General features: G+C 39.6%; 1 protein-coding gene across 17 annotated transcripts in view; it reads right to left on the bottom strand.

Moving 5' to 3' along the window:
- Nucleotides 1–802: 802 nt before the first annotated feature.
- LOC6585509 overlaps nucleotides 803–26,459 on the bottom strand; it is a 123,389-nt gene continuing 97,732 nt past the window's right edge. For 8 of the 17 annotated variants that reach the window (XM_044007019.1, XM_044007023.1, XM_044007022.1 and 5 more), the window contains 12 exons: nucleotides 24,863–25,168; nucleotides 23,825–24,798; nucleotides 23,561–23,770; nucleotides 16,788–16,953; nucleotides 13,558–13,713; nucleotides 12,724–12,906; nucleotides 12,268–12,450; nucleotides 12,007–12,168; nucleotides 9,704–11,139; nucleotides 8,553–8,745; nucleotides 7,866–8,015; nucleotides 803–5,809 (listed from right to left, as the gene is read on the bottom strand). In XM_044007019.1, the coding sequence (XP_043862954.1) occupies nucleotides 2,957–5,809; nucleotides 7,866–8,015; nucleotides 8,553–8,745; nucleotides 9,704–11,139; nucleotides 12,007–12,168; nucleotides 12,268–12,450; nucleotides 12,724–12,906; nucleotides 13,558–13,713; nucleotides 16,788–16,953; nucleotides 23,561–23,770; nucleotides 23,825–24,798; nucleotides 24,863–25,168 (6,972 nt within the window). In that variant the 3' untranslated portion in view covers nucleotides 803–2,956. Of the gene's footprint in view, nucleotides 5,810–7,865; nucleotides 8,016–8,552; nucleotides 8,746–9,703; nucleotides 11,140–12,006; nucleotides 12,169–12,267; nucleotides 12,451–12,723; nucleotides 12,907–13,557; nucleotides 13,714–16,787; nucleotides 16,954–19,113; nucleotides 19,229–23,560; nucleotides 23,771–23,824; nucleotides 24,799–24,862; nucleotides 25,169–26,459 lie in introns of those variants that run through there. The other 9 variants (XM_044007021.1, XM_032732884.2, XM_032732893.2 and 6 more) reach the window with 4 other exon arrangements.

The following is a 26,459-nucleotide window of genomic DNA, read 5'->3' as shown; positions in this document are numbered from 1 at the left end:
GTATTGTGTCAAAAGTTTCTCTAAATTTGGGCATTTGTGGTTTTTCCGGCTATCGAACTATCGACTTATCGACAAATGCGACGCGTCTTACAGATCATGCTATTAAATTGACAGTTTTCCTTTCTACATTTCTAAGTTCAAGTGTTTCCTCGCTCTCTTTAAGAACTTGTCTTAAAAAGAGTTTAGCTAACGTTCTTTCTTCCTTTTGGCTTAGCTATGGTAATTCGTTGATAGAGTCACATTATATATATATATATACACACATATATATATGTATATATAAACTATATATACTATATAATCTACATAGGTAGCAATTGCTACAGTATTTTTGTTGTTTTTTTTTTTATTGTAAATTTCTACTACTTTTTATAAATGCTACGCCATAAAGTTCTTCGGTTTACCAATTTGAAGTTGGCTTACTACGTATATATACTCATATACGTGTACATATATGTATATATATACAGACAACAAGGTTGATTCTACGTTTTGTTGAAGCTACACTAAAAAAAAATATATATATATATTTGTAGTCTGCTTCGGGTTTTCTGAGCCAGCTTCTCTTTTTAGTATTTTCTTGAGTAACTTGCAGTATTTTTTAAATTGTGTGTTGCGCTGATTTTGTTTTTCAATATTGTTAATTTGTTTGTGTATTAAATACTTTTCGGTATTTTTTGGCTATGTATTTTCCAATTTTCATAGTTTTTCTGTTATAGGAATTTCTGGTATTTTTTTTTATTATTTTAATGTTTTTATATTAATTAGTTTTCAGTTTTTGTTTTGTTTTGATAATTTAGTATTTTTTTTTTGCTTTTAATTTTAATAGTTACCGATCTCTTCGTTTTGAACTACTCAAAAAACTTAACGTACACTAATTACCCTTACTTTCTGTGTGTGTGTGTGTTCTCAGTATTTTAAAAGTATTTTCTTGTTGTTGTATTTTTGGCACAATTTGTATGTCAATGAGCGAGAATTGAAACTGCGCTAGGGTAAAGGCCAGAAGGATAGCGCGCTAGAGGTGTACGAAAGATTGTCTAAAATGAGCAACGCTAGTAGTTGCTGCTGCTGTGTGTGTGTGTGTGCATGTGTGTATGCCTGTGTTAAGTACCTATGTAAATTCGTATATGTATTTGTTACATCAATTATTTGGTTTTACGCACAAAGGGGCAACATTTCGGTATTTTCATGGTATATCCGGTTTCTTTCTGTTGGTATTTTAGTATGTTTCGTGTGTGTTATGCTTAAAGTTAGTTTATACCATCTTAACGAGCTACAAAAAAATCATTTTCTATTGCTTATCCATTTGTGTGTGTATTTATACTGAATACTGCAGCAATAATAATACTAGACTACATAAAATACCAGACAACACATATAGTATATGTATATATGTATATATATATATATATAAGATGATCTATATACATACTCAAGTACTTTAATTGTTTTTGCTTGTTCTTCTTCTTCTTTTTATATAAATCCATTTAAACTTTAAGAGCTAATCACAGAGTTGATGATTTTTTTTCAGTATATATATATATATATATTTCTGCTCACAATATTCATACATACATGTATATATATATATATTGTAGTGTATAACTGTGTATATAACTCTTCTATATATATATATATTTATATATGTATATATATATATACATACATTTAGTTCCATATAATCATCATAAATCAGCTTTTGGTTTTTCTTATTTTCTCATCCATTTTGTGGTTGAAACGGAAAACGCTCTAAGCAATGATTGATTTTTGTTTAGTATTTTCATCTTTTTAAGTATATTTGTAGTATTTTTTCTTTTCAAATTTTTTTTTGTTTTTGCTAAACTTATGAAAACCGTAGATTGCACTAAAAACAGTTGACCATTTGTTGTTTTGTTTTGCTTTGTTTTGGTAGAGAACGCTCGATGAGTAGTTATCGTAATTGTAATCGTTATCGTTATAGTTAATTTGTATAGTTACAGTTACAGTTATAGTTACAGTTAAACACCTAAACGCTAGTGAGTAATGTTTATCGTTAATCGTTAATCGTAATTGGCTAAAAGCTAACGTTTTAGTTTCTTTTTCTTCTTTTCTTTCTTCTTTTTTTCGATTTTTGTTTTTTTTTTTTTTTTTTTTTGTTTTGCCATCTTCAAACTGAGCACTTGGAAAATTCCCTAAAGTTATAGTTACGAAAGTAAGTGTGGGGTAGAGAGTGTATGCTAACAGGCTTGCTTCTGTTTATACTATCAATGTGTTATCGATTTATCGAAAATACTTAAATGCGCATGGAACTCTCTGCTAGCAAGTCTGTACATTAGTGAGAGCCTATAGGAGAGGGAGAGCAGCTACTAGCACAGACTTGCTATGTGTTATCGAGTTATCGATTTAACGATAATGTGAAATTTAGAAAAAGAAAGAGCAATGGACACTGATTGGGTTACTTGCCCTATCGATGTATGGATAATGCCTAAATGCACATGAAATGCTCATTTGGTGAGATTGAGAAAGCTGTACAAAATCAGCCATGTGTTATCGATTATTGAAGTTTCATTAGAGCCCTCCATAATTTGTGTGTGTGTGTTTCTCTGTAATAGGAGTGTGTGATCGAGTGAGATAAGCATAAGTATATAACAGGTGTACAGGCTTGCTTCTTGATATTTTTATCGTTTATCGATAACACCAAAATGCGCATAAAACACACTCTCAGCAAGCCTGTGTGCGGTTGAGTGAGGGAGAGAATGTGTGAGAGGTGGGGGGATATGGCTATAGTATGCTTATGCTAACAGGCGAGCTTTGTGTTGTCGTGTTATCGTTTATCGATAGTGCTTAAAACTACTTATAGTAAGCCTGCTTCAAGGTATGATGATTGGATGACAGAGTGACAGACAGAAAGAGGAGGGAGAGATTGCAAGAGAGCGACAGAGACAACTCGCTCTCTCTCTCTCTCTCTCCCGAGGGCTTAGTCCGTTGAGGATTGCGGCGACTTGACCAGGAGCAGCTCATTGTAGTCGCTGTCCTCGTTCCCGCACTGATCCCGCTGATCCATGCGTCTGCGCTCGCTGATGATGCGCATGATGTCCGCTGAATCGGATTTGCTTAGGCCCGCTGCGCTGCTGACGTCGACGGCATCGCTGTCGCCGTCAACGTCGCTCGCTGCTGCTGCCGCTGCCGCTGCCGCTGCTGTGGCTGTTGCCGTTGGGTGCTCCGAGCTGGGAGCAACAGTTGCTGCCAGATGCGTGGCGGGCAACAGCAGCGAGTTCTCATCCATGTCGGCGTCCTCATCGAGCGCCTGCTGCTTGAAGAGCTGCTTCGTGCTGCCGCTGCGACTGCGAGGGGGCATCGAACGTGGCACCGAGAGCAGCAAGCTGCTGCGTCCGCCGGGGCCCAGCAGGCAGCCCTGATCCACCGACTGTGACCAGCCAAAGGGCCGGCGCGGATGCTGCTGTTGTGGCTGTGACTGTGACTGGGGCTGGGGCTGGGGCATAGACGTTGATGTTGGCGTTGGCGAGGGCGTGGGCGTGGGCGTGGGCGTGGCTGTTGTTATGGGGGGCGACGATGGCGTTGCCGTTGGCTGGACTAGAGCACTGACCACAGCCAGCGGCTCCAGCGACTCGTCGTCGTCGCGCGGCCTGGGGACATCAGCGCTGCGTATGCTGCGCACGTCCAGGTCATAGCTGGAGGCGGGATCCGATTCGAGGCTCTCGAAGATGGTGCCACGCCTATAGTCGAGCGCATCGCCGCCCCAAGGCAACGAGTCGCAACTGGTGCGCTTCGCCTCCAGGTTGCGTCGCCTGATGGCCTGCTCGTCGAGCGATCGCTCCTTGGACAGCACGCCGCGCTTACGGAACCCGGCGGCGGCGGAGGCGCGTCGCCCGCGGCGGCCCAATGGCGGCAGCTGCAAGCCCAGCAGCTCGGAGCCCGGACCGCTTCCAGCTGCCGTCATAGCGCCGCCGAAGGGCTCCCCCAACCGTGCGCTCAAGCTCTGAGGCGTCAGCGCGCTGCCCATCTCAGCCAGGCTCAGATGGTGCTGCTGCCGCTGCTGCTGTTGATGTGGATGCTGCTGCTGCAGCTGCTGCTGGTGTTGCTGCTGCTGTTGCAGGTGCTGCTGTTGCTGCTGCTGGTTGAAGTATTGCACGGTCTGACGCCGCTGGCCAGCGCCGGCGGCAATGTTGTTGGCGGTGCTGCCAGTGAGACTGACGCTCGGGAACTTCTTGTCCAGGGAGGGTGTGCTGTAGATGAAGTTCTTGGGCAGGGATTTGACCTTGGCCAGGGGTCTGGGCGGTGCGGGCAGCTTGGCCTGCGCCTCCGCCAGCTGCTGGCACAGTTTTTGCTCCTGGGCAAACTCCTGCTCGCGCACCAGCTCGCGCTCCAGCTCCACCTCCATGTCGAGCTCGTCTTCCATTTGCTTGTGGCTCTCCTCGAGATGTTTCATCAAAACAGCCACGACGACGTTCACTAAAACGAATTGCGCCATAAGAACGAATATCACAAAGAATATGGGAGCAATAAATGAGCTGACGCAGCAATTGCGCACGCAATCGGCGGCGTCATCGCAGTTATCCCTCAGCGTGTCCTTCATGATGCCGTTCCAGTTGTCGCCAGTCGCTACGCGAAACAATGTGAGGAAAGCCATGCCAAAGTTGGCGAAGTGCGCATGCTCGCCAAGTCCCTGGCAGGGTATCTCGTCGGAGCACTCGAGCCGGCCAAACAGCTCCACGCCCAGCGCCGCAAATATGAAGAACAGCAGGAAGAAGAGCAGCCCCAAGTTGCCCACCTGGGGCAGGGCCTGCATGACGGTGTCCAGTAGTGCTCGTATGCCCTTCGCCATCTTCAGTAGCTTGAGGACGCGGGCGATGCGCAGCACGCGCATCACGCGTATTATCGTCGGGTTAATGGGGATGATGTTCGTCTCCAGCTCCTCGAGGACAATGCCCACGATCGAGAGCAGAACAATGCCCACGTCCAGCTGATTCCAGCGATCCTTCAGGTAGAGCCGCCAGCCCAGTGCCACCAGCTTCATGTTCGCCTCCAGTATGAAGACGGCCGTGAAGAAGTAGTTGAAGATCTTCAGCGCGTATTGCAGCGGAATGGGCATCTTGTAGTACTCCATGGCCATCGTAACCACATTCAGCCCGATGACGGCGGCTATGGCCAGGTCGAAGTACTTCGATGTGACCACGTTGTGTACGAACATTCGGGTGGGCGAGTAGTTGGTGTAGTAGGGCGGCTCGTGCATGCGCCGGCGCTTCTTTTCCATTTGGAGCGCTCGCTTGGCGGCTCGCCGGATCTTCTCCTCCTTCTCTTGCTCTTCGCGGCAACGGTGGAAGTTCTCCACCACCACGCCCACAAACATGTTCAGCACAAAGAAGCCGACCAGCAATATGAACGCTATGAAGTACAGTAGCCGCCACTCGTTGTAGTTGACGATCGGCTGTTGGTCGACGCCGACGGCATCGAGGCCCGTGTACATGATGTTCACCCAGCCGTCGCGGGAGCTGAGCACGAAGAGGGACATCAGCGCCTTGCCGAGGTCATCGAAATTGTATTTGCGATTCGTCCAGACGTTGCCCGGTATGCGACGGCACTCGTCGGCGTTTCGTACGTTCTTAATGTTCTCGCCCTCGCAGTAGAAGAAGGTGCCCTTGAACAGCTGGACGCCGAGGATGCCAAAGATGATGAAGAAGGTGCAACAGATCAGCACGATGTTCCCGATGGGACGCAGGGATGATAAGAGCGTTTGAACGACTAGTTTCAGACCCGGCGCTCGGTTGATCACACGCAGCGGCCGTAGGGAACGAAGTAGACGAAACACCTGCGAACAACAATTGGGTTTGGAACATGCATTGGATCAGTATTAGTTCGATTGCAGTTAATCTCTTTTCGGATTTCGTTGAAGTACAACGAATCGTTGGCGCATCACTTTGTGAAGCGGTAATAGCAACTGAAACGAGTGGAATGGGAACAACACAAAAGAACTGAACAAGGCAAAGCAACATGATAATGGGACACTTGTATGCTAGCATGGACTTTAGCTACTGGAGCTTTACAGGGGAATATATACATATATATTGAAGGGAAACGAATGGAATTTGGAACACTGTAGTAATCAATCGACTAGGTATTCCAAAAAACAGTGGTTTGCACAGCAAAAGGCTAGGCTAGGCAATGACATTTGCGGAACAATGGCATGGAATGAATGGAAATGGAACATGATCGAGGCAAAAGTACTGTAAGCTGTATGTACATATGTGCAATTTAAAAGCTGAAACAACAATGTGATTTTTAACTGGTGATTTTTGGTCAGGAACGAATGGAATTGGGAAAAAGCGATTGGAGCGGATGACAATGATATGCGAGAAAAATATAATGGAATGATAATGGTCAAGTTTAAGCCTGAATATGGAAGGAGTGTAATATGAGACGAGTGGAATTGGATATATAAATGTGAAGTGATATTGATTATAATTAGCCGATAGCCATGGGGGCGATATAAATCGGGCTATAAATAATTATATAACACGCTTAGAAACTGGAAACACAAGGAATTGGAGTATTCCAACAAAACGATTAAAAGGTAGTAATAAAGCGATAATAGCCTAGAGGAGTATGGAGTTTTGGACTAAAAACAATGATATGGAACAAATAGAAACGGAACTATGGCATTTATTATGGGAGATATGAGGCTATAACTGCCTAGGGATTTAATTGAAATATGTGCTGAAACGAATGAAACAAATGGGAATAGAACAGTGATTGCAATGCATGTCAAAGTAATACTAAAAGCAAATTTAGTTAATGACAGTGAAAGTTCGCAAATATCGGAGCCGTAAACTCTATTCTAGATTATAATAGATAATATAAAAGGGTTTCAAAGTTGTTCCAGAAGCCAGTATGGAATTCTAGAATCATTTAATCCTCCTTGCCAGTTTGAGAGCTAACTGTAAGTGACTTTACAGCTCCGATAAGTAAACGTACATAATGTGAGGTTATGTTTTATTTATAAGCGAAAGTTGTGCGTATCGTAATGAAATATAGATCTATTTACATATACAACGAGTTATAGCATGAAGGTGAGGCCAACGTTCAACATATTTGGAATGGGTATTAACAGTTCTTGGGGGACTCTACATACACACACACACACACAAAGACAAATAAATTGGATTAATGTTTTAGATATTGGATTTGCCATTAAATGATATAGCAGCGAGAATTTACCTGCAGATTGGTTTTGTTTTTGATTAATGTTAAGATTAAGATACGAATACCCAATTCAAGTACAATAGATACATAGATATATATAAATACAGAGGTATATATATATATATATAGAGAGAGAGAGAATGAGATAGACAGATAGAAAGAGATAAAGTTTCAGAGAGAGCAAGATAGAGATAGAGAGTTGTTGAGATAGAAGATTTGTGTGCACTTTACGGCGAGACGAGACGAAAGATGTGTGCGTTAGACAGAGATAGCGATAGCAATGTAAGAAACATAGTTAGCTAAAGAGAGAAATATAGAGAGATAGAAAGAGAGAGAAAGAGAGCAAGAGCGAGAGAGCGGGCGAACGAGCGAGCGAGCGAGCAATTGCTAGAGCTTTTCTTTGCTTTTCTAGATTTTCTTTTTTTTATGATTCCGCATTTGAACTTGTTTTATTTTTTTCATTTTTTTTAATATTTTGCGTGGTGCGTGGTTCGAGTTGTTGAATTAGTGGCTCGCACATTTGTTGGGCGCTGCATTCAGTTGCATGCTGCATGTGGCATGTGGCATGTGGCAAGTGGCAAGTGGCATGTGGCATGTAGCAGTCGCTGATGGCATTTCGATGCCACGTTTTTAGATTTGCCACGCCGGCCCACCTACAAACTTACCCTTAAAATCCCAAATATCCTCGGGCTCGACTCGCTAATCAATGACATTAACAAATCAATTATCGAAATTGTAACCAAAGATCCATCCATTATATTCCAGCCGGATGTGAAATATGCATCCGGGCCATAAAACATGCCCGTGGCAACTACCTGTGAATGCAATCAGATTTCATGAATACCCAAAATTCAATTACGAATTGCAAAATGCACAATACACTGAGCGAAATTGCTATGACAGAGGATATTGTTACTCAACAGATTTTATTTGGAATAGAGTATTATATATCATATATCATATATCATATATCATATATCATATATCATATATCATATATCATATATCATATATCATATATCATATATCATATATCATATATCATATATCATATATCATATATCATATATCATATATCATATATCATATATCATATATCATATATCATATATCATATATCATATATCATATATCATATATCATATATCATATATCATATATCATATATCATATATCATATATCATATATCATATATCATATATCATATATCATATATCATATATCATATATCATATATCATATATCATATATCATATATCATCATATACCAACTCTAGAGCTTGAGTCTATACTACTTTTCGCTGAATGTACTGTTACTGTTGGTGAACTAGTTGAACTGGCATGAACTTACCTTAATGAACATTTCGACAGTAAAGACGACGGTGAACACGTAGTTGGCTGTTGCTAGGAACACTCGTTCGGTGCTATTTGGAGGGATGTTTGGTCTTTCCATGGCTAGAGTTATGCAGTTGAGCGCTATGAAGAGCAGCACAACATTGTCGAACCACTTTTGGTTCACGAACCACGTGCAGATCTGCCGGAACCTGTTGACAAGCACAAACACACAGCAAGGGAAGGAGAAAGAGAAATAAAGAAATGAAGATAGGGACATCAGCTCCAATTGCAACAAGGTTGTATAATTGAATTACAGCTTTGCCGATGCACAGCTCACGAATGAAAATTGAAAATGAAATCGAACTGTGAAACGTGCGACAGTCTGAAGTGCACTTGACTTCTGTTGCTTTGGCAAAAGTCAACTGGAAATTTGTTAAATGGGAGACGCAAATTTCTAGCTGTTGATTTATTGAATGGTAATGGGAAATGTGTTTCGAGTTCTTTGTATATACGACTTTAAGGCAAAGCTGATGAAAGCTTAATTGCAATAAGAGTAAGTAAGAGCTTTTAACTTAATTGTCTATATTAAAGCTTTGCTTAGGTTTTTACAAGAAATAAATGGAAAATATGCTTTTGAGCTTTAAGATTTCGGTTGAAAATATGTCTAAAATTTACTTCAAGCTTTGCCTAAGCTTTAGGGTAAGCTTCATCGTAATTTAAGTTGAAATTGGTTTACAGCTACAGCTGATTGAAGCTGAGGTAGTTCTCATTCACTCATCTTAATTGGCATGATGAAGTTTTTTAAAGCTTTAAGCGCATTACAATTTGATAGATTAGCTGTCATCATGTGCTTCAGCTTGCTTAAAGCTCTGTTAAGCCTAAGCTGTTTGAAGTTCGCATTGAAACTGAGAGTGGGACATACATAAAGCTCACTTTAAGCACATTTAAGCTCACTTGAAGCTTTTGCGAAAACGAGAGCATGGCCGACGACGAAAAAGCTCAACTAATGCTGGCTTAAAAATGACTTAAAGCTCGGCGTGCATCAAAGAAAACTAATTTCAACTCTTTCGAAAATTCGCTTGAAACTAACTTAAAGCTATTTTAAAGCTTGCTCAAGATGTTTAAAAGCTCACTTTAAACTTAATGCAAAACTTGCTTTAGACGCACCTGTTGTCCTCCGGAAAGATGTACATGGAGTAGGACTCACGCTCGGCGGTAAAGTGCTTTGGCGTCAGACGCTGTATGACCATCTTGAGCTTCGAGACGTGCTCCCCGCTAGAGCCGCACGGCACCATGGAATGTCGTTGCATGGACAGCAGCTGCAGCTCCTTGGCCAGCTGCTGCGGCGGCAGCTGGGACTCCAGTTGCTGTGGCTGTTGCTGTTGCTGCTGCTGCTGTTGCAGTTGCTGCTGGTGCAGCTGCTGTAGCTGTTGCAGCTCCTTCTCCTCGAGTCGCTTCTTCAGATTGTAGTGGCTGATGGAGTTCTTGCGCTTGTCGCGCGCCTCCATGTACTGTTGCAGCATGTCCGGTTCGTTGAGCGTCATGTAGGACTTTTGCCATTTGTCCAGGTCGATCTTCGAGTTGGTGTAGGACAACGACTTGCGATTCGCCTCCAGATTGTGCAGATTCAGGTGCGACGTCTTGCTGAAGGCCAGCTCAATGGAGCTCATGCGCCGCTGGCCCGCGCCCGCCCTCAGCTTCGGCGGCTGGTTCAGGTTCTGATACACCTGCGAGTTGAAGATGCACGCCGAGGCGCGTCGGCTGCCCGGGCCGCTGCCAATGCTCAGCGTGTTGGAGAGCCGGCGAATCGAGTTCTGTGGACTCAGGCGGTTCGTGTCCTTGGGCCCTGTGCCGCCGGCTGCCATGCCCATTGCTGGCACCGGGCTGCTGCGCAGCAGGTAGCTGTTGTCGCCGCTGCCGTTGTTCAGCTGCGGCTCCTCCTCGTCGGCCAGGTGTTGGTCGTCGGGGCGCTGTGGGTGTGGGCTGGGCCGCTTCTTGGAGCTGGAGCGACGGAAGCGCTGCTTGAAGCTGCTCGGCGGTGCCAGCGGCAGACGTTCGCTGGAGGAGCTGGTCGAGCCGACGCTGCCACCGGCGCCGCCCACAGCTGAGCTGAGCGACAATTCGGATAGATTCAGGCTGTGGCTGTGGCTCTCGGTCGGCGGCTGCAGTGTCGATGCCACCGACGATATGGTGGGCACATAGATGGGCGTGGCTGCGGCACTCGTGCTGGAATTCTTCGAGATGTCGTCGATGATGACGCTGTGCATGCTGCTGGCCAGGGCGCTGGGCAGCAGGCTGCTCAGCTGATTGCTGCTCCCGCTGGACAGGCTGGAGCTGCCAGCCGCAGCACCGCCAACGCCACCTGCTCCGCTCCCTCCATTACCACCAGCTCCAATGCCCGCGCCAACTCCTGCCCCACCCAGGCCGCCCACAGTGCCCGCATGCCCCTGCAGCTGGCTGGCATTCAGTATGTTGAGCGGCTTGTGCGCCAGCACCGGCGATGGCGGTATGAGATCTATGGCCGGTATGCCCTCGTCCAGAACCCGCTGCCCGCCGCTGAAAATGTTCGGTGGCTTCAGCAGCGACGGCGACGGCGGCACGGGCTGCGGCACAGACAAAAGAAATCAGTCAATATGAAGGAGAAAAACCATTGAAAATGGGAAATCAGGGTATAATGGTTTTGTTAAAACTATGTAACAGGCAGAAGGAGGCGTGGCAGACCCCATAAATACTTGATCAGGGCGACAACCTAAGTCGTGTTAGCCCTGTCCATCTATCTGTCCGTTCGTCCGTCCGTATGTATGAACGCGCCGATCCCAGAAGATATAGGAGCTAGAGACTTAAAATTTGTTTCCTAGGTTCGTATATATCACGCGCATATCGAGCTTGTCTCTAAAAATCGATAACTACTCCCGATATGCTTGCATCCCTATGTTTTTCTGTGTGTGTGTGTTTCTTGTGTAAGCAGAATGACGTGTAAAATTATTGTAAAATATCAATTCTTCAAAGGGTTTAGGGGATTTCCTAGTCGAGCAGTCTCGACTAGAGCTTTTCTGCTTTTTATATAGAAATTCACCCGAGCTGTATTAACTATCAGAAATTTATCTATACACCAAAATTCACGTGATTGTTAAGTTAAGTTAAGAGCAGATTTAGTATAGGTATTCAAAAATTAAAACATTGTAGATTTGTGATTGATGTATGTATTTTATGTAGTGCTTCACTTATGTTCAAGTAACCAAGTCCCAATTTTGGGAAACTCGGATGTTCATAGCTAACCAAAAAATTGCATATCAGTGTGTACTTAACACAAATCTATATGCCAAACAAATTATATATCTCTATCTCGAGTCCAGTTATGTTTGAAAATCATTGAAATCGATTCTTATCGATAACAAGCAATTGAAATTTTAGCTAAAGATTATAGTTAATAGAATAATATATTGCTCTCTTGGCTTGGGGTAACTCACCTCCATGTCGCCCCATTGGCGAAAACTCATGCCCGGCTCCATCGTGGTGCTTGGCGAATCTTGGGGCGTGGCCGCTGTAGTTGTGATGAGCGGTGGATCGCGTATGAGACGCATTTTCGATAACCGTGGCGCCTCGTTGCGTCGCTCCTTGATCGAGTATGTCTGTCGTACAAGTGGAGGGCGTTTGGGTTGGGATTTGACTTCATGTTCTGCTTGTCGTTCTGCTTCTTCTGCTGACTAGAAGTCGAGCGTGTCACTTACCTTTTTGAGGCCGCCGCGTGGCTTGGCATCGCCCTCCTTGTCGCCGGCATTGCCCAGCGACGCAGAGCTGGCGCCTTGGGCGGGCAGCTCGTTGATCTGATAGTCCTGGATGGGCTGCAGCAGACGCTGGCGATGAATGTTGTTCTTGGCTTCGATGTTCAGCTCGGCTGACTCCTGCAGCTGCTAAAGTGGCGATAGACGATAAACGATGAGCGATAACAATCGACCATGAATGCTGATACTTCAACAATACACTACGGATACATACCGTGATGGACTCTTAACGGTACACGCACTCACCCACATTCACTCACATTCACTGGCGCGCACTCAACGCACTCACACTGACGTGCATGCTATCTCAGTCGCTCTTACAGTCAGTGCGTGTCACAGAGTCGAGCTTTAGCATTCGCTCTCTCTCTCTCTCTTTTCGATTCGTTTCTCTTTTGCACTTACCTTGCGCACATCCTCGGCACTGCGCCAGCGATTGCGTACCTCGTAGTAACTATCGTTTGTGGTCGATGAATCCGCTTCGCTGCGTGATTCATCGTACATACCATCGCTATAATTTTCGGCCAATGTTTCTTCACGCAGTTTCTTAACCAATTCACGTTGTTCGCGTTCGCGACGTTCATTTCGCTGAGGGAATCAAAATTTCAAAATTAGACTTTTTCGTCAACGTTATCGTTATCGTTGCTGTCTAGCGTTTTGCAAACTATCATGTTCGCTTCAAGACATTGTCTCAATTATATAGTAGATATAGTAGATTATCGATATAGTAGATTATCGATAGCTTATCGAAACTTAAAGAATGATAAATTTAGAGCAATAATTGAAACATTGTTTTGTCAGCTTCGTTGTTAATCGATTATCGATTGGTTATCGATATAAATTTAAGTGCAATTTAGAATTTTTGAAGAATAGAAAAACATAAAAGACAGCAAGAATTGAAATATGGTTAAGTTACTCGAAATCGATCATTTATCGATGAGTTAGAGAATTGAAATTTACTTGAGAGCTTAAGTGAGAAAGCAAGTTTTAGTATTAAAATCAAAATATAGTAGAGCTTATCAATTTTAGAGACCAATTGAAGAGTTTCTCGATAAATTTGACCTGGCTATCGTTTCGACTAAAGGTCATTTAGTGAATGAAGCTAGTGAAACGATGACCAATTTGGCCATGGAAATGGAAAGTAAAATTTAGAAATTTTTTGAGAAGTATTTGAAAAGAAGTTTTCAGTAGTTTTGTTAGTATTTTTTTCATAATTAGTTGATGTTGGCAAAACTCTACCTCTGAACTGAATCCCTCAACCAAAATGGCGACCAATAAATTAAACAGCACGTAATTGCCAAAAGTCATTAGAGCCACAAAATACAATGCGGCCCAATGACTTGTCTTTTCCATGCCATTGAATAGGACAACGTTCCAATCCTCTTGCGTTAGTATCTAGAAACATTTTTGTTGTTTGTTGTTGATGTTTGGTATTTTTTTTTTGTTTTTTTTTTTTTAGGTTGCAGTTGTAGGTGGATTGCGGGCGGCAAAACGTGGTGCAGTTAACGTTCATATGCGATATACGATATATATACGATATATATTTGTTATCGAAAGAAGCATAAAAAAGAGAACGAAACACCATAAACATATGTGTGTATGTGTGTGTTTGTGTGTGTGTAGTTTGATATAAGAAAAAAGAGAGCATAAAAGAAAATACATCATGTTGGAGAAGCGAAAAAAAGACGCCAAAAAAACGTGTTAGATATATCTGCTTCTTCTTAGTTTCTTTTATGTAATCTATTATTATTAGAGATATTATAGAATTCAATATATGTTAAGGTAATACGTAGGATAGATTATGTATATATATTTATTGTAAACATAACTTGAACTGTCTATCTGCTTTGGTATTTTTTTAGTATTTTGAACACAGAATAATATTAGAACTCGTTTGGTAAGTTTTCTTGCTTGCAAAAAAAAATTATAAAAAACATAAATAAATTGTTGCCAATATATTATAAAGTTTTCTTTTACGAATTCGAACATTTGCAAACTTTGCTCTATTGGCCCTTTATAATTATTAGTATTATTATTATTTGTTTGTTTGTTAATGTTTAGAGCTCTGACATATTGAATGACAAAAAATTACATTTAACATGGAGTATGAAACACAAAATTTGGCCAAGGCGCAGTTAAAGCAGTTGGCAACTGAAAGCACAATCACAGAACAAAACGAAACAAGAAATGAACTCAGGATCTTAAGATTAAAGACACGCACTGTAAATAAGCAACCAAAAAGTTAAGTTGAATTGAACGAACGAATCTAAAGTACATGGTATTATACTCGTAATTCGTGGTGTGGTTAAAAAACGCAAAGCACTCGATAAAAACACGTTTTCAACTCAAAATACAAACTCCAATTCCATAGAAAATACTGAATAATTAGAATTATTAAACTAAACAATGAAAATTCCTTTAAAGAGCTGCAAAAGCGCGCAAAAAATATCTTGCATATAGAAATTCAAATTCTTTTTAAATACTAAAAGTGGTATTTTTTTCGTATATATATTTTTTGATTTTGTTATTTGATATATATATGTATATATATATGGTAGATTTTTTTATTTTATTTAATTTTTTTTTTTTTTTTTTTTTTTTTTTTTTTACGGCGTGCCAATAAATTGTTGATGCTATATGGGGTTTCATATACAAATCGAGTATATATATATTTTTTTGATTTATTTTGATGTTTTTATTTTAAATATATATATCTTTTGGTCGTGACTGTACATGAATACATGATTCTTTTTCTACATATATGTATATAGTATGTTTTTTTTTTTTTTTTTTTGTATTTTAAGAAAAGCGCAAACAGCAGCAAAAAGCAATTGAGAACCGTGAGCTAGGCATAAACGCAAAATGATAGAACGAAATCACAAAACTTGGGCAAAAATAACACGAAGAAGAATAACAAATCAGCAGCTGTTAAGGACGTGGCGTGGCATAGAGGCGGGGCTACAAGCCAAAACGAAAGGGGTTGCTTGAGAGAGCTATAGAAGTATAGTTATATATATATATAGATATTTACATATCTACATATATACTCCACATAGAGCATAAGGATCAAAATTAAAAACAAAATGAACTAAAAAAGGAAAGTATTTTCAATTAAGAAGAGAAATCATGCAAGAAACAAGAAATGAAACTTTGGCTTATAATACAGATGAGCGTCTATGTGAGTGGCTGAGAAAGAAAGAGCAAGGTGGCGAGAGGGAGAGAGAAAGAGAAAGAGAAAGAGGCTTATAGCAAAGACGCGAGCAGAAAGAAGACGAGAAAAAATTGTCAAAGAATAATTGTTTTTCTGTGTGTGAGCGAGAGAGATAGAGCTGGCTAACTAGAGAGAATGACAGAGAGAGTGAGGGGGAGAGCTAGTTCAACAAGGAATTGAAGTACTCAAGGAACAATATAGTTTTTGTTCTTAGCTGTCAAGCCAAATGGCAAATATTAATATTTCATTAGTTCATGTTATGAACCACTAGTTCATTAAAACTAATCCCTCATTTAATCAGAGAGTAGCAGGAAAGTTTGGTTCAATCTAATATATATTTTGACTGCATTCAATTCAAAATCCCATTATGAACTAGCTAAATTTATACTTGTTCACAAGCGAACGAACTAGTTCTTAAAAAGTGAATAGTTTTTTGCATTGTTAGGGTGCTAATATTTCAATTTCAACCGGACGTTTCTTACAAGTATTTTCAGGTTCCAATCATGAACCAATTGAGTTCACAATTTTGAGAAAAAATGTTCTGCAACAAGGAATGATTTACTATTATCATTTTGAGAGATTGGGAATATAAAGTTTACAATTGTTAAGAAAATGAACTAGTTCTTAAAAATATTTACTCATTTTCATCATACAATATTTCAAACCAGAGGGACGCTCAGAGGGCCAGTTATATGGAGTGTGGGTGTATGCATGTGTGTGAGGGTATGTACGTATATGTGTGTGTATAAAATTAGCTAAGAACTATATTTTGATTGAACAAGTATTTGAAGACTAAGTAAAAAGTTATGAAGAAAACTAAAAATAAAAGAAGTCAACCGAACCGAAAGAACTTTTTAGAGCCAACCAACTAAAGCTAGAAAAACTAGTAAGTTTTGTCTTCTTCTTGATATATTAATATATAGAGAGAGAGTTTAGAGATAGATATATATAGATATATATATATAGATGTAGATGTAACTAAACTAAAACTAAAAAAAATCAGTTAACAGAAGAAAACTAGATATATTGTAGATAGAGCTGTATGTTCTGCCATAAAATTTATATATATATATAGGGAAATATTTTCTTTTTGTCTGTTTTGTATATATTAGATAAATAGCTGGGAATGTATATATATTTATAAATATACATATATATGTATATATATATATGTGATGGGACATACATATATATGTATACTGAGTATATCTCTTAATGGATGTTGTTTTGGGTATTGTTGATTGTTGGTTGCTCTTACTTGAAAAACTGTGACAGTGGCCCACAAAATGTTGTTGAAGTGTTTACGATCGCATTCACATTGCGGATGTCGGCTGATTATTTCGGGACACGTGCATTCGCGTTCGAGTCCGGATTCATCCAAAAATTTACAAAACTTACCGCCAAACAGATACATGCCGAGTATGCTGTAGGTTTATACGTATATATGTTTTATATATCATATATATCAGTTTTTTTGGTTGTTAGAGAGAGAGAGAGGTTTTCTTTTCTATTTTTTTTTTTTTTTTTTTGTGTGGATATGTTGAGCGAATATATATACATATATATATATATATAGAGTTATTAATATATAGATACATGTATAATTGCGAATAGATTATGATTATATATATATATATATATATATATATATATATATATATATATATATATATATATATATATATATTAGGTTTTCTTTATATTTAAAAATTATAATTTGTATTAATTTATTGTTGTTGTAATTGTTGTTGTTGTTGCGGACTTCAAGTTTATAAGAAACTTGGAGCTAACTGGACTTTTCTTTGGAATAGAATTGATTGTATAACTGTTTAATTCTGTACAGAGTGGATAGAAAACTGTGAGTTTCGTGATCTATTTTATTTTATTATTATTTGATGAAGCAAAAAGTGGAGCAAAGAAAAAACTGTTTTATTTTACAGAGTTTTTTTTTGTATAAAAATATATATATATTTTTTTTAGTAATTTCTGTAAACCTCATAAACTCTAGAGACTGTACTAGGTATGTATTATATATATGTGTGTATGTGTATGTGTATAAGTATGTGTATGTATGTATGTATATGTATGTTTATGTGATATGTATAGTTTTCATTTAAGAGGAATATAGATTACAGTTTAGAGTTGAGAGTGCTTCGGTATAGGTGTATGTGTGTGTGTGTGTATGTGTGTGAGGGCTTTTAGGTTAAGTAGACAGAGGGAGTATACAAATTCTAAACAACTTAGAGTCTAGAGTATATATAGCAATAGATATGTACCATAGATGCATATATAGATAGTAATAAACACTTAGACAAGGGAGAGAGAGAGAGAAAAAACACAGAGAAAGAGAGAGAGAGAAAGAGAATAAAAACATGTGTGAATGTGTGTGTGTGAGAGAGTGCGAGTGTGTGCGCGTGTATATGCATGTGTGATAAGAGGTAAAGGACGTGTGAGAACAAATCGAAAGAGTTGGAGTAAAAAGTCGAGCGAGTCAACGTGTGTGAGTGTGTATAGACAGCAGTAGGTGTGATCGATAACACACTTATCAATTAAGCAAGCCAAAGTAAGTAAATGCATAGACAGATATACATAGGCAAAGACAAATATATAGAAATCGATATAGATATGAATATACATATATAAAGGGCAGGCGATTCTACACAACTGGTATGCTTACCTGTGCAGCTTATGAATATATATCTGCCTTATGAACTAAGCTATATTTGCAATCGATAGCTGATCGTTACGATAAATATGTGAAAGCTGTATAACATATATAGATCAAGATAAGTATGGCATGCGTATGCGCGTAGCTCGATAAATAACTTGGCATGCCACATCAACTAGGCTCAAACTAGGCTCAACGTGCAGGCACGAAACGAAATGGAATGAAACACAATGAAAATAAAGACCACACCAAACGGACTACACACCACAAATCAGTGCGAGATCTAATGAAACCAAAAACAAAGCAAACATAAGCACAAAGTGAATTGAATCAACGAAAGTTCCAATACATATTGCAGGCGTTTTTCATGGGCCAAACTGAAATCGGAACACACATAAAACTGAATACACAGACAGACAGAGTGACAAAAAGAGAGAGGGAGAGGGTGAATCAGAGTTAAGGAGAGACAGAGCAATCGTTTTTACGAACGCAAAAGAAAGCACAACAATTATAATCGATATGATTGTTATCGTTATTGTTATCGGTTATCGGCAAGACCTAGCACAAACAAAATAAAAAAATGAACATTTCAACAGAAGCCTAAAAAAAACGTTAAACAAACAAAACAAAATGCTTACATTTCGGTATTATTTTTGGTATTTTTTGGTTGGTAGTTAATAAAAAGAAAAAACTGGTATTGTTTTCATTGAAACATTTAAGTGTTAGATAGATTACGATTATGGCATAAAATTAGGTGGTAAACACATACATATATATATATGTATATATATATATTTATTTATTATATATTATATGTATATTCTTTGGTATAGCATGGTATATTTATTTAGAATTTATAAATATATATATATATATATGTTAAGTTAAAATTATGCTGATAGCAAATGGGGTCTACCTGAAACACTGTGACGAGCGCCCATAGCAGGCTGTCGAAATTCTTACGATCGCAAATCTTCTCTCCATTAATTTTCTCGCAGAATTTACATCCGAACAGATTCATGCCGAGTATACTAAATTGATGTATTTTTTTTTTTTTTTTTTTTTTTTTTTTTTTTTTTTTTTTTTTTTTGATATATATATGATATACATTTATATTTCGATAATATATATATATTTGGTAATATTCTTGTAAAGTATTTTTTTTTTATTAATTATTGTTATTATTAATGTTGTTAAATATTTTTGTGGGGTTTTTTGTAGTGTTTTTTTTTTTTTTTTTTTAGATTTTAGTTTAAGTTTTTTTTTATTGTTAATATATTTTAGTTTTAAAAGTAAGTTTTAGTATTAAAATATTTAAGAGTGGAGCAATTGTGTGTGTGAGAGAAAGAGAAATAGAGAGAGAGAGAGAAAGAAAGAGATAGTTAAGAAAGAAAGAGAGAGAGAGATTGTGACTGTAAGTGAGCAGCAAGCGAGCTTTAATTGGAAAATTAAAATTAATTTCACTTTTCATAATCTGCAAATCCAAAAAATAACTTTTGAATTCCAGCTTTCACGCAGAGAGGCGAGCCTTCAAAGCTGACGAATCGGACAAACGGAACGAAAGTAAAAGTTACTGGAAAATGGAGTGCTAGAAAATATTGCTGATTTATTCAAGTCGTATTATTAGTATTTTTCTAGTACTTCTTTTAATACCTTTTTTTTATTGTTCAAGAGAAGATAGAAGAGAGACAGAGAGAGAGACAGAGAGGGATAGAGAGTGTATGTGTGGGGCATCTGAGTCATCAGGGGGACACATTCTAAGTTTTCTTTCATTGCAGAGTAGTTGTGATCTATGTCGTTGGTGTTATATGTGTCAGTATATGACTGTAGTATTTTTTTTAAAGATATTTTTAAGATAGTTATTGTATTTTTTTTTGGTTCTAACTACGCAAACGTTTACGACTTTTAGTTCAAGAACAGAGCAACTAAGCTAACTAAACTTTGGTTTAGAATAAAAATGTAGTTGGTATATTTTTGTGGTATTTTTGCATATAGCTGTATTTTTAGTATTTATTTGGTATTTTACGATTTAAAGTTAATAAAAATTAAGAGTTTTAAAAATGGAAATGTCAATAGTATATAATATATAGGAAAGAGAGCATGTAGTAGTAGTACAAGTAATTGAGAATTGAGAGAGAGAGATATATATATGAAGATATATGAAGTGTGTATACATACATAATTTATATATATGTATACATACATAGATATAGTTTGTATACTGCAAAACTACACAATAAGCGTACGACTCGATAGTTACTGTTTAACGTTTAGTATTATTAAAAATACTATTACTATTATTTGTGTTTTTTTTAACTAATTATTGTTGCTTCCAATTGTGTTGTATTAACAAAATAAAATGTGTTTGTAATTTTGAGCCTTGTGTTTGTTGGTTTGCTTGGTTTTTGTTCAAGTTCAGTGTTGGTAAATGCCAAAAAGCTAGGACACACATTTAGTTAAGCCTCGAACTAACTAATTGTTGTATGTGTTGTTGCTGTTGTTGGTGTCTAACAGAGTTTTCTGGGTAGCGAGAAGCGAGTGAGAAGTTAACACAAATCGAAAAATAAAACAAGATAAGTAAATAATCGAGCTTCTTGGAGAGCACGCAAAATGGAGAGGGTGGGTGACGAGTAAAGAGAGTAGCGAAAGTGGCAAGAGACGTGTGACGAGAAAACAATGAAAAGAGAGAGAGAGAGAGAGAAGAATTGAATTGAAAAAGTAACTTGAAAGTGAGTGACTCAGATAGAGAGAGATAGAGAGTCTGCGAGCGAGCGAAAGAGAGAGAGAGAAAGAACTAGCCTTGTTGGTGCTCACAAATCGTTGACAAGTTGTTAATAAAACAGAGGGAGAGAGAAAGAAAGGGAGAGAGAGAGACAGACCAAATCACTCGCATACATTAACTTCGATCTGATTTTTTCTCAGTGTATTATTTTGTAATCTTTATATTTGGAATACAACGTGTGCGATGTGTGTGTAGGGCAACTAGCGCAGCAACTAGATATACGGAGAGAGTATGTATGTGTGTAAGAGAGACAGAAACAGAGTGAGAGAGTTTGAAAACAGAGACTGAAATTGTCGATCAATTTGGATTGGATTGTAAAACTCTAACTACAAATTGAGATAAGGAGTACACGTAATTCAGACAGGGAGAGAGAGAGAGAGAGCTAGAATAACTGCATGTGTATGTGTATATGTGAGAGATAGATAAAGAGATATATATAGAGAGAGAAAGGCTAACTCAATCGTTTACTCAAATGGTACGCATAAAAACGAGTATAGTTATTACCAGGGCTAAAAATTGAAATACGTTTGTTTCTATATTTGTTTTTAGTTTTTAAAAGGGTTTTTGTTACGGTTTTTGGGAGTGAGTGTTAAGAGTTCAATGATGCAGAAGTAACAGAGAGCGAAGATGGAAATATGTAGTGTGATGAAATAGAGAGAGAGAAGAGTAAAATGATATATGTATGTATATTATTATAAAAAGAGCAAGAGAAAGATATATAATGTGGATGATAGAGAGAGAGAGAAAAAGAGAGAGACAGATCATATGTCAGTATGTGAGTGAGATGATGAGCGATAGAAACTGAGAGAGAGTGAGTGTGACCTTGATAGAGTCAGAGATAGCGCATATACATACATATAGCTGAGTAAAAAGATGACGAAAAGAGCAAGAGAGCAAGAGAGCGAGAGAGCGAGAGAACGAGAGAGCGAGAAAACGGAAAGCTAGCTCGCATATGCATTTATGTGATTGTGCAGAGCGAGAGGCAGAGAGCGAGACAGATATAGAAAGGATATGAATTGATTTTGTTTGCGTCTGATGAGATAGAAATAGCTTGTTAGAAAGAGAGAGAAAAAGAGAGAGAGTCAGAGCGAGAGAGAGAGAGCGAGAGAGCAGTAGACCATCTGCACAAACATTTAAGTGACTATATATAATACATATACATATATATATGTATATGCATATGTATGTATATAGACACATCTATGCTCTGTTAGGCAAATCTCCTCTCCCTTTGAGTATGTGAACGATCTGTTCTATAGATGGTGTGAATGTCAAGTGTATGTGTGTGTGTGTGTGTGTTAATAACTATTTCTCTTAGATCAATATTAGTTGTCGTTGTTGTTGTAACTGAGGGGCTAATTAGAGGCTAGCATTGAGTAAGCAGATTAGTATTACGCAACTCTATGTCGTATAGAAGACCAGACGATTGCTAAACATCATCTTCGGTACATTATCGAAGCTCTAAGAGCCATGAACTAACGATAAAAAATTAGAGTAACACACTCAACTGTTTAGTGGGTCACTGATGCGGCGGGTCAGTGGTTTAGTGGTTTAGTGGGTCGCTTTTGGATTAATTGGATGCGCATCAGCATTACGATATACATTACTGTACATATCTATATATATGCAGGTATGTATGTATGTATGTATGTGTGTATGTCTGTGTGTGACTTAAGTGGAAATTGAGCTTAGCTCAGCTCAGCTCGAACTCCATGAAATCGTTGGCAAATAGAGGGACGTATCGATGGTAATTATCTGAAATTTCCGATCTGATTCTAGTAGTCTTCAAATTTAGATATCACTGAAGTTTCTTTTGATTTATTGCTTGGCTAAAGTATTTAAAGTTCTCTTCAGCTTTGGCTTCGAGTTTCATCTAATACTCGACATAGGCTATACTTGGTTCAAAGTTATTTGAGCTAGATCTCATATTGTTCACAATAGATTCCTATAATATGTATATATGTTTGGCATCTGTAGCATATAGCTGCATTTTGAAATTGTATTCGTCGACCTAATACTCGAAGGAGTGCTACAATTTAAGATCTAATGGCTAAGAGTTACTGCACTCTAGCTCAAAAGACTTTAAAGAACTCTAAACTAAGATATTGTACAATACTCGAGCTCTTGGCTTAGCATTATCTTTTAACTCTAAAGAACTAATGAAAGCCGCATTCGAATTATGTTTAACTCGAATATTTTCTTGATATTTCCCAACTGATCTTACGAGAATAGATTAGAGTTAACTATCGAATTTGCTCACAATCTTGGTGATGAAATTAACAACTTATTCGTATATAATTATTTATTAGCCTTGAGACCAACTCTGAGTTCTTTCAGTTTTCCTTCTCTTGCCAAGATTTTCAGGAGTTTTCTTGTTGTTTTTTCTTCCCTTTATATAGATATGATATCTTTCGCATTTTACAGTTTAGTTTCTGTTGTTGTTAGGTGTTTATGCGGTGTTAGACGTGTGCCACACAGACGCCTGCCCCATCGGCAATTGCTGTTAGTACACATGCAAATATTTGTGTGTGTGTGAGTGTATTTGAGTGTGCCTGTGTGTGTTGGCTACAGTAGAACTCACCTGAATATGAATATAAAGAGTACGAGCAGTGAGAAAAAGACAGCAACATTGTCCATGGTGCGCAGCATGACAAACAGTTGACGCCGCAGATTGGGCATGAAGCGAACGAGCTTCAGGATGCGCAGCAGACGGAAGGTGCGAAGGACGGACAGACCTGAGCCGCCGCCGCCAGTGCCGTTGCCCGCAAACGTCTGGCATATCTCAATGGCGCTGAGGGCGAGAGGAGGTTAGCTGGGCGCACCGACAGCTATTGTGAATGCTCACCTGAGTATGACGATGATGCCGTCGAAGACATTGAAGCCGTTGGCTATGTAGCGAAAGGGTCCCTCGGCAATTACCTTGAGCAGCATCTCGACGGCAAAGATGCCGGAGAAGACAACGTTGCTCGTCTCAACAATGGCCGTCAGCTCCTCGGGCTGATTGTGGTACTCGATGCCCATCGAGAGCGTATTGATCAAAATGGCCAGGAGGATGCCCTGCTGGAAGTACTTGTGCTCGACCAGCCGCTTGATGTATCGCCGGATCCAGCTGCAGACCCGCATCAGGCAGCGGTAGACGGCGATGAGCAGGCGCAGGGCTGGGGAGCGGGGATGCTGGCGCTCGTCGAGGGGCGAGAGGGCGTTCTGGTACAGATCGTAGCAGCAGGCATAGTCCTCCATGTAGTTGCCGGTGGGGGCGTGGCTGCGCCCATGGTGACGCTGTCCGCCGCCCGTGTTGCGGCTGTGATTGCTTTTGCTGTTGTTGTTGTTGTTGTTATGGTTGTTATTATTGTTGTTATTGTGGGGCAAATGCGGCCGCTCCTTGCGCCGATTCTCCATCGGCACAGCCGCCGAGACAGCAGCCAGCTCCAGGCTCAGGCCCGGTGCCGGCAAATCTGCACTCGAGTCGAGTATATCAGCGGCAGCAGCAACTGTTGCCGGTGCTGCTGTTGCTGTTGTTGCTGCTGTTGTTGCTGTTGGTGTTGCTGCAGTTGCAGCTGCTGCTGCTGCTGTTGTTGCTGCTGTAGCTGTCAGACGCTTCTGCTGCTGCACCTTGTTCAGGGCCTCGACCGTGTGAGGATCGCAGCGCGCCAGCGACGAGTAGAACGATTCGAGCGTACTCTGACCCGTCGGCAGCGCCGCTGAAAATGCCACAGAGAACGCTAAGAGCTCTTGACAAGTCATCGCATCGTGTATACCCAGCTCAGAGCACTCGGCATACGGATTGGCGATGGTGCCGATGCTTTGCGGTAGATTCACCTGCCATCAATATTTAACAATGTGAGTCGATTGCCTGCTGCACGCCACGCCCCAAAACACTCACCTGCCAAATGCTGCCGTCACCTGCCTGTGTCATCTTCTCCATGGAGTGAATGTTGCCGCCGCTGTTGCTGCCAATGCTAGTTGTTGCTGTAGTTATTGCTGCTGCAGCTGTTGTTGTTGCCGCCGCTGCTGCTGCTGTTGCAGTGGTTGCTATAGCTGTTGTTGTTGTTGTGGCAGCAGCAGCTGCTGCTGGCTCGTTGCTTAACGCTGGCGGTGTGTGCAGCAGCACGTACTCATTGAACATCACCGAGGGACGACGGCTGGCCGAGGTGGGCGGACTGAGAAAGCCCGAGGTGCATGGATGGCTCTATAGGCAGAGATAGAGAGAGAAAGCCAGACAGACAGAGAGAGCGAGAGAGAGAGAGACAGAGCGAGTGGGAAATCGGAGTGGGGAATATGGGTAAAATAATAAATATGCATTAGCTCTGGCAACATTGGTTGATAAACATTTCAAAATAGTTTAAAACTTTCATTTAGGATTGCGACTTAAACGGTTTATTTTTTATTTTTAGGAGTTGGCTATGTACAGTGGGCCCTGGGCAGGAAGCGCTAATGGAAACCACTAGAGACCAAGCAAACAAATGGCTAAGCTTTTAGTTGGGCATGCTCGCCTAGGAGATACCCGCCTAGGCTGCGGCTTTAAGCCTTCCACTATGCTTACTTTCATTCTTTCAATGGGTTAAACTATAAAGAATTGAGTAAAGTCTATTAAAGCTTTGCTTTTCTATAGATAAATATCACACTGGTATCGTTAACTTAAAATTGATAAAGTTATCGATAAGTTACATATAAGAATTATATTTAGCTTTAATTCATACTCATTCATTTTTGTGCATTTATCAATACTGAAAAAGCATTTGCCAATACTGAAAAGTTATTATTAAACACTTGTAAGCTGGTGCCTAACATCATTGATTGACTATATTTCAGTCAAATATTTCAATAAAATATTTCAATAAATATTCATTGTAAGCACATGAAACGGAGCTTTGAAAGCTCTTCATTAATCTACTATTCTAAAGCAGAATGAAAGCTCATATGAGCTAAGTGTCAATTTAATATTGATTTCTTTGAGAAATTCCAAAGCTCTTGAATGAATTGAAAAGCTCATTATATGCCATAAGCGAAGCTTTAATTGAGTATTGTTTTTTACTTGTTCAGCGAAGCTTTTTGATTGACATAGAGACGCTAAGCCTATTATGTCAGCGCTAACATAGCATTATAAAAATCTAATCCAGAGCTTACAATGGAATAATTACATCTAATATTCATAAAGCACAAATCTATATCCCTCAAAATGCCATCACTTCTTTCATGTGCTAGGGAATCGCCGAGGCGGATGAATCTCAATTGCTATTTACATATATAATGAAATGCAACAAATATTTGAATAATTAATTGGCATTTTAGCAATAGGTCTAATAGAACAATGGGTCAATGGGTCAATGGGTCACCGGAGGCGCTGGGGCTGTGGACGTAGGTTATTTTATACATTGCATTCAAATTTAATGGGTATCAATTTCCTTATCGCTTCGAGCTTTAATTATAACTTTTATTTAATTGCAGTCTCGTCAAAGATATTAACTTTTTGCCCTTGC

This window comes from Drosophila mojavensis, unplaced genomic scaffold (assembly GCF_018153725.1).
Source record: "Drosophila mojavensis isolate 15081-1352.22 unplaced genomic scaffold, ASM1815372v1 contig_136, whole genome shotgun sequence".
Taxonomy (NCBI): Eukaryota; Metazoa; Arthropoda; class Insecta; order Diptera; family Drosophilidae; genus Drosophila; species Drosophila mojavensis.
This window is presented reverse-complemented; position numbering and strand designations above follow the sequence as displayed.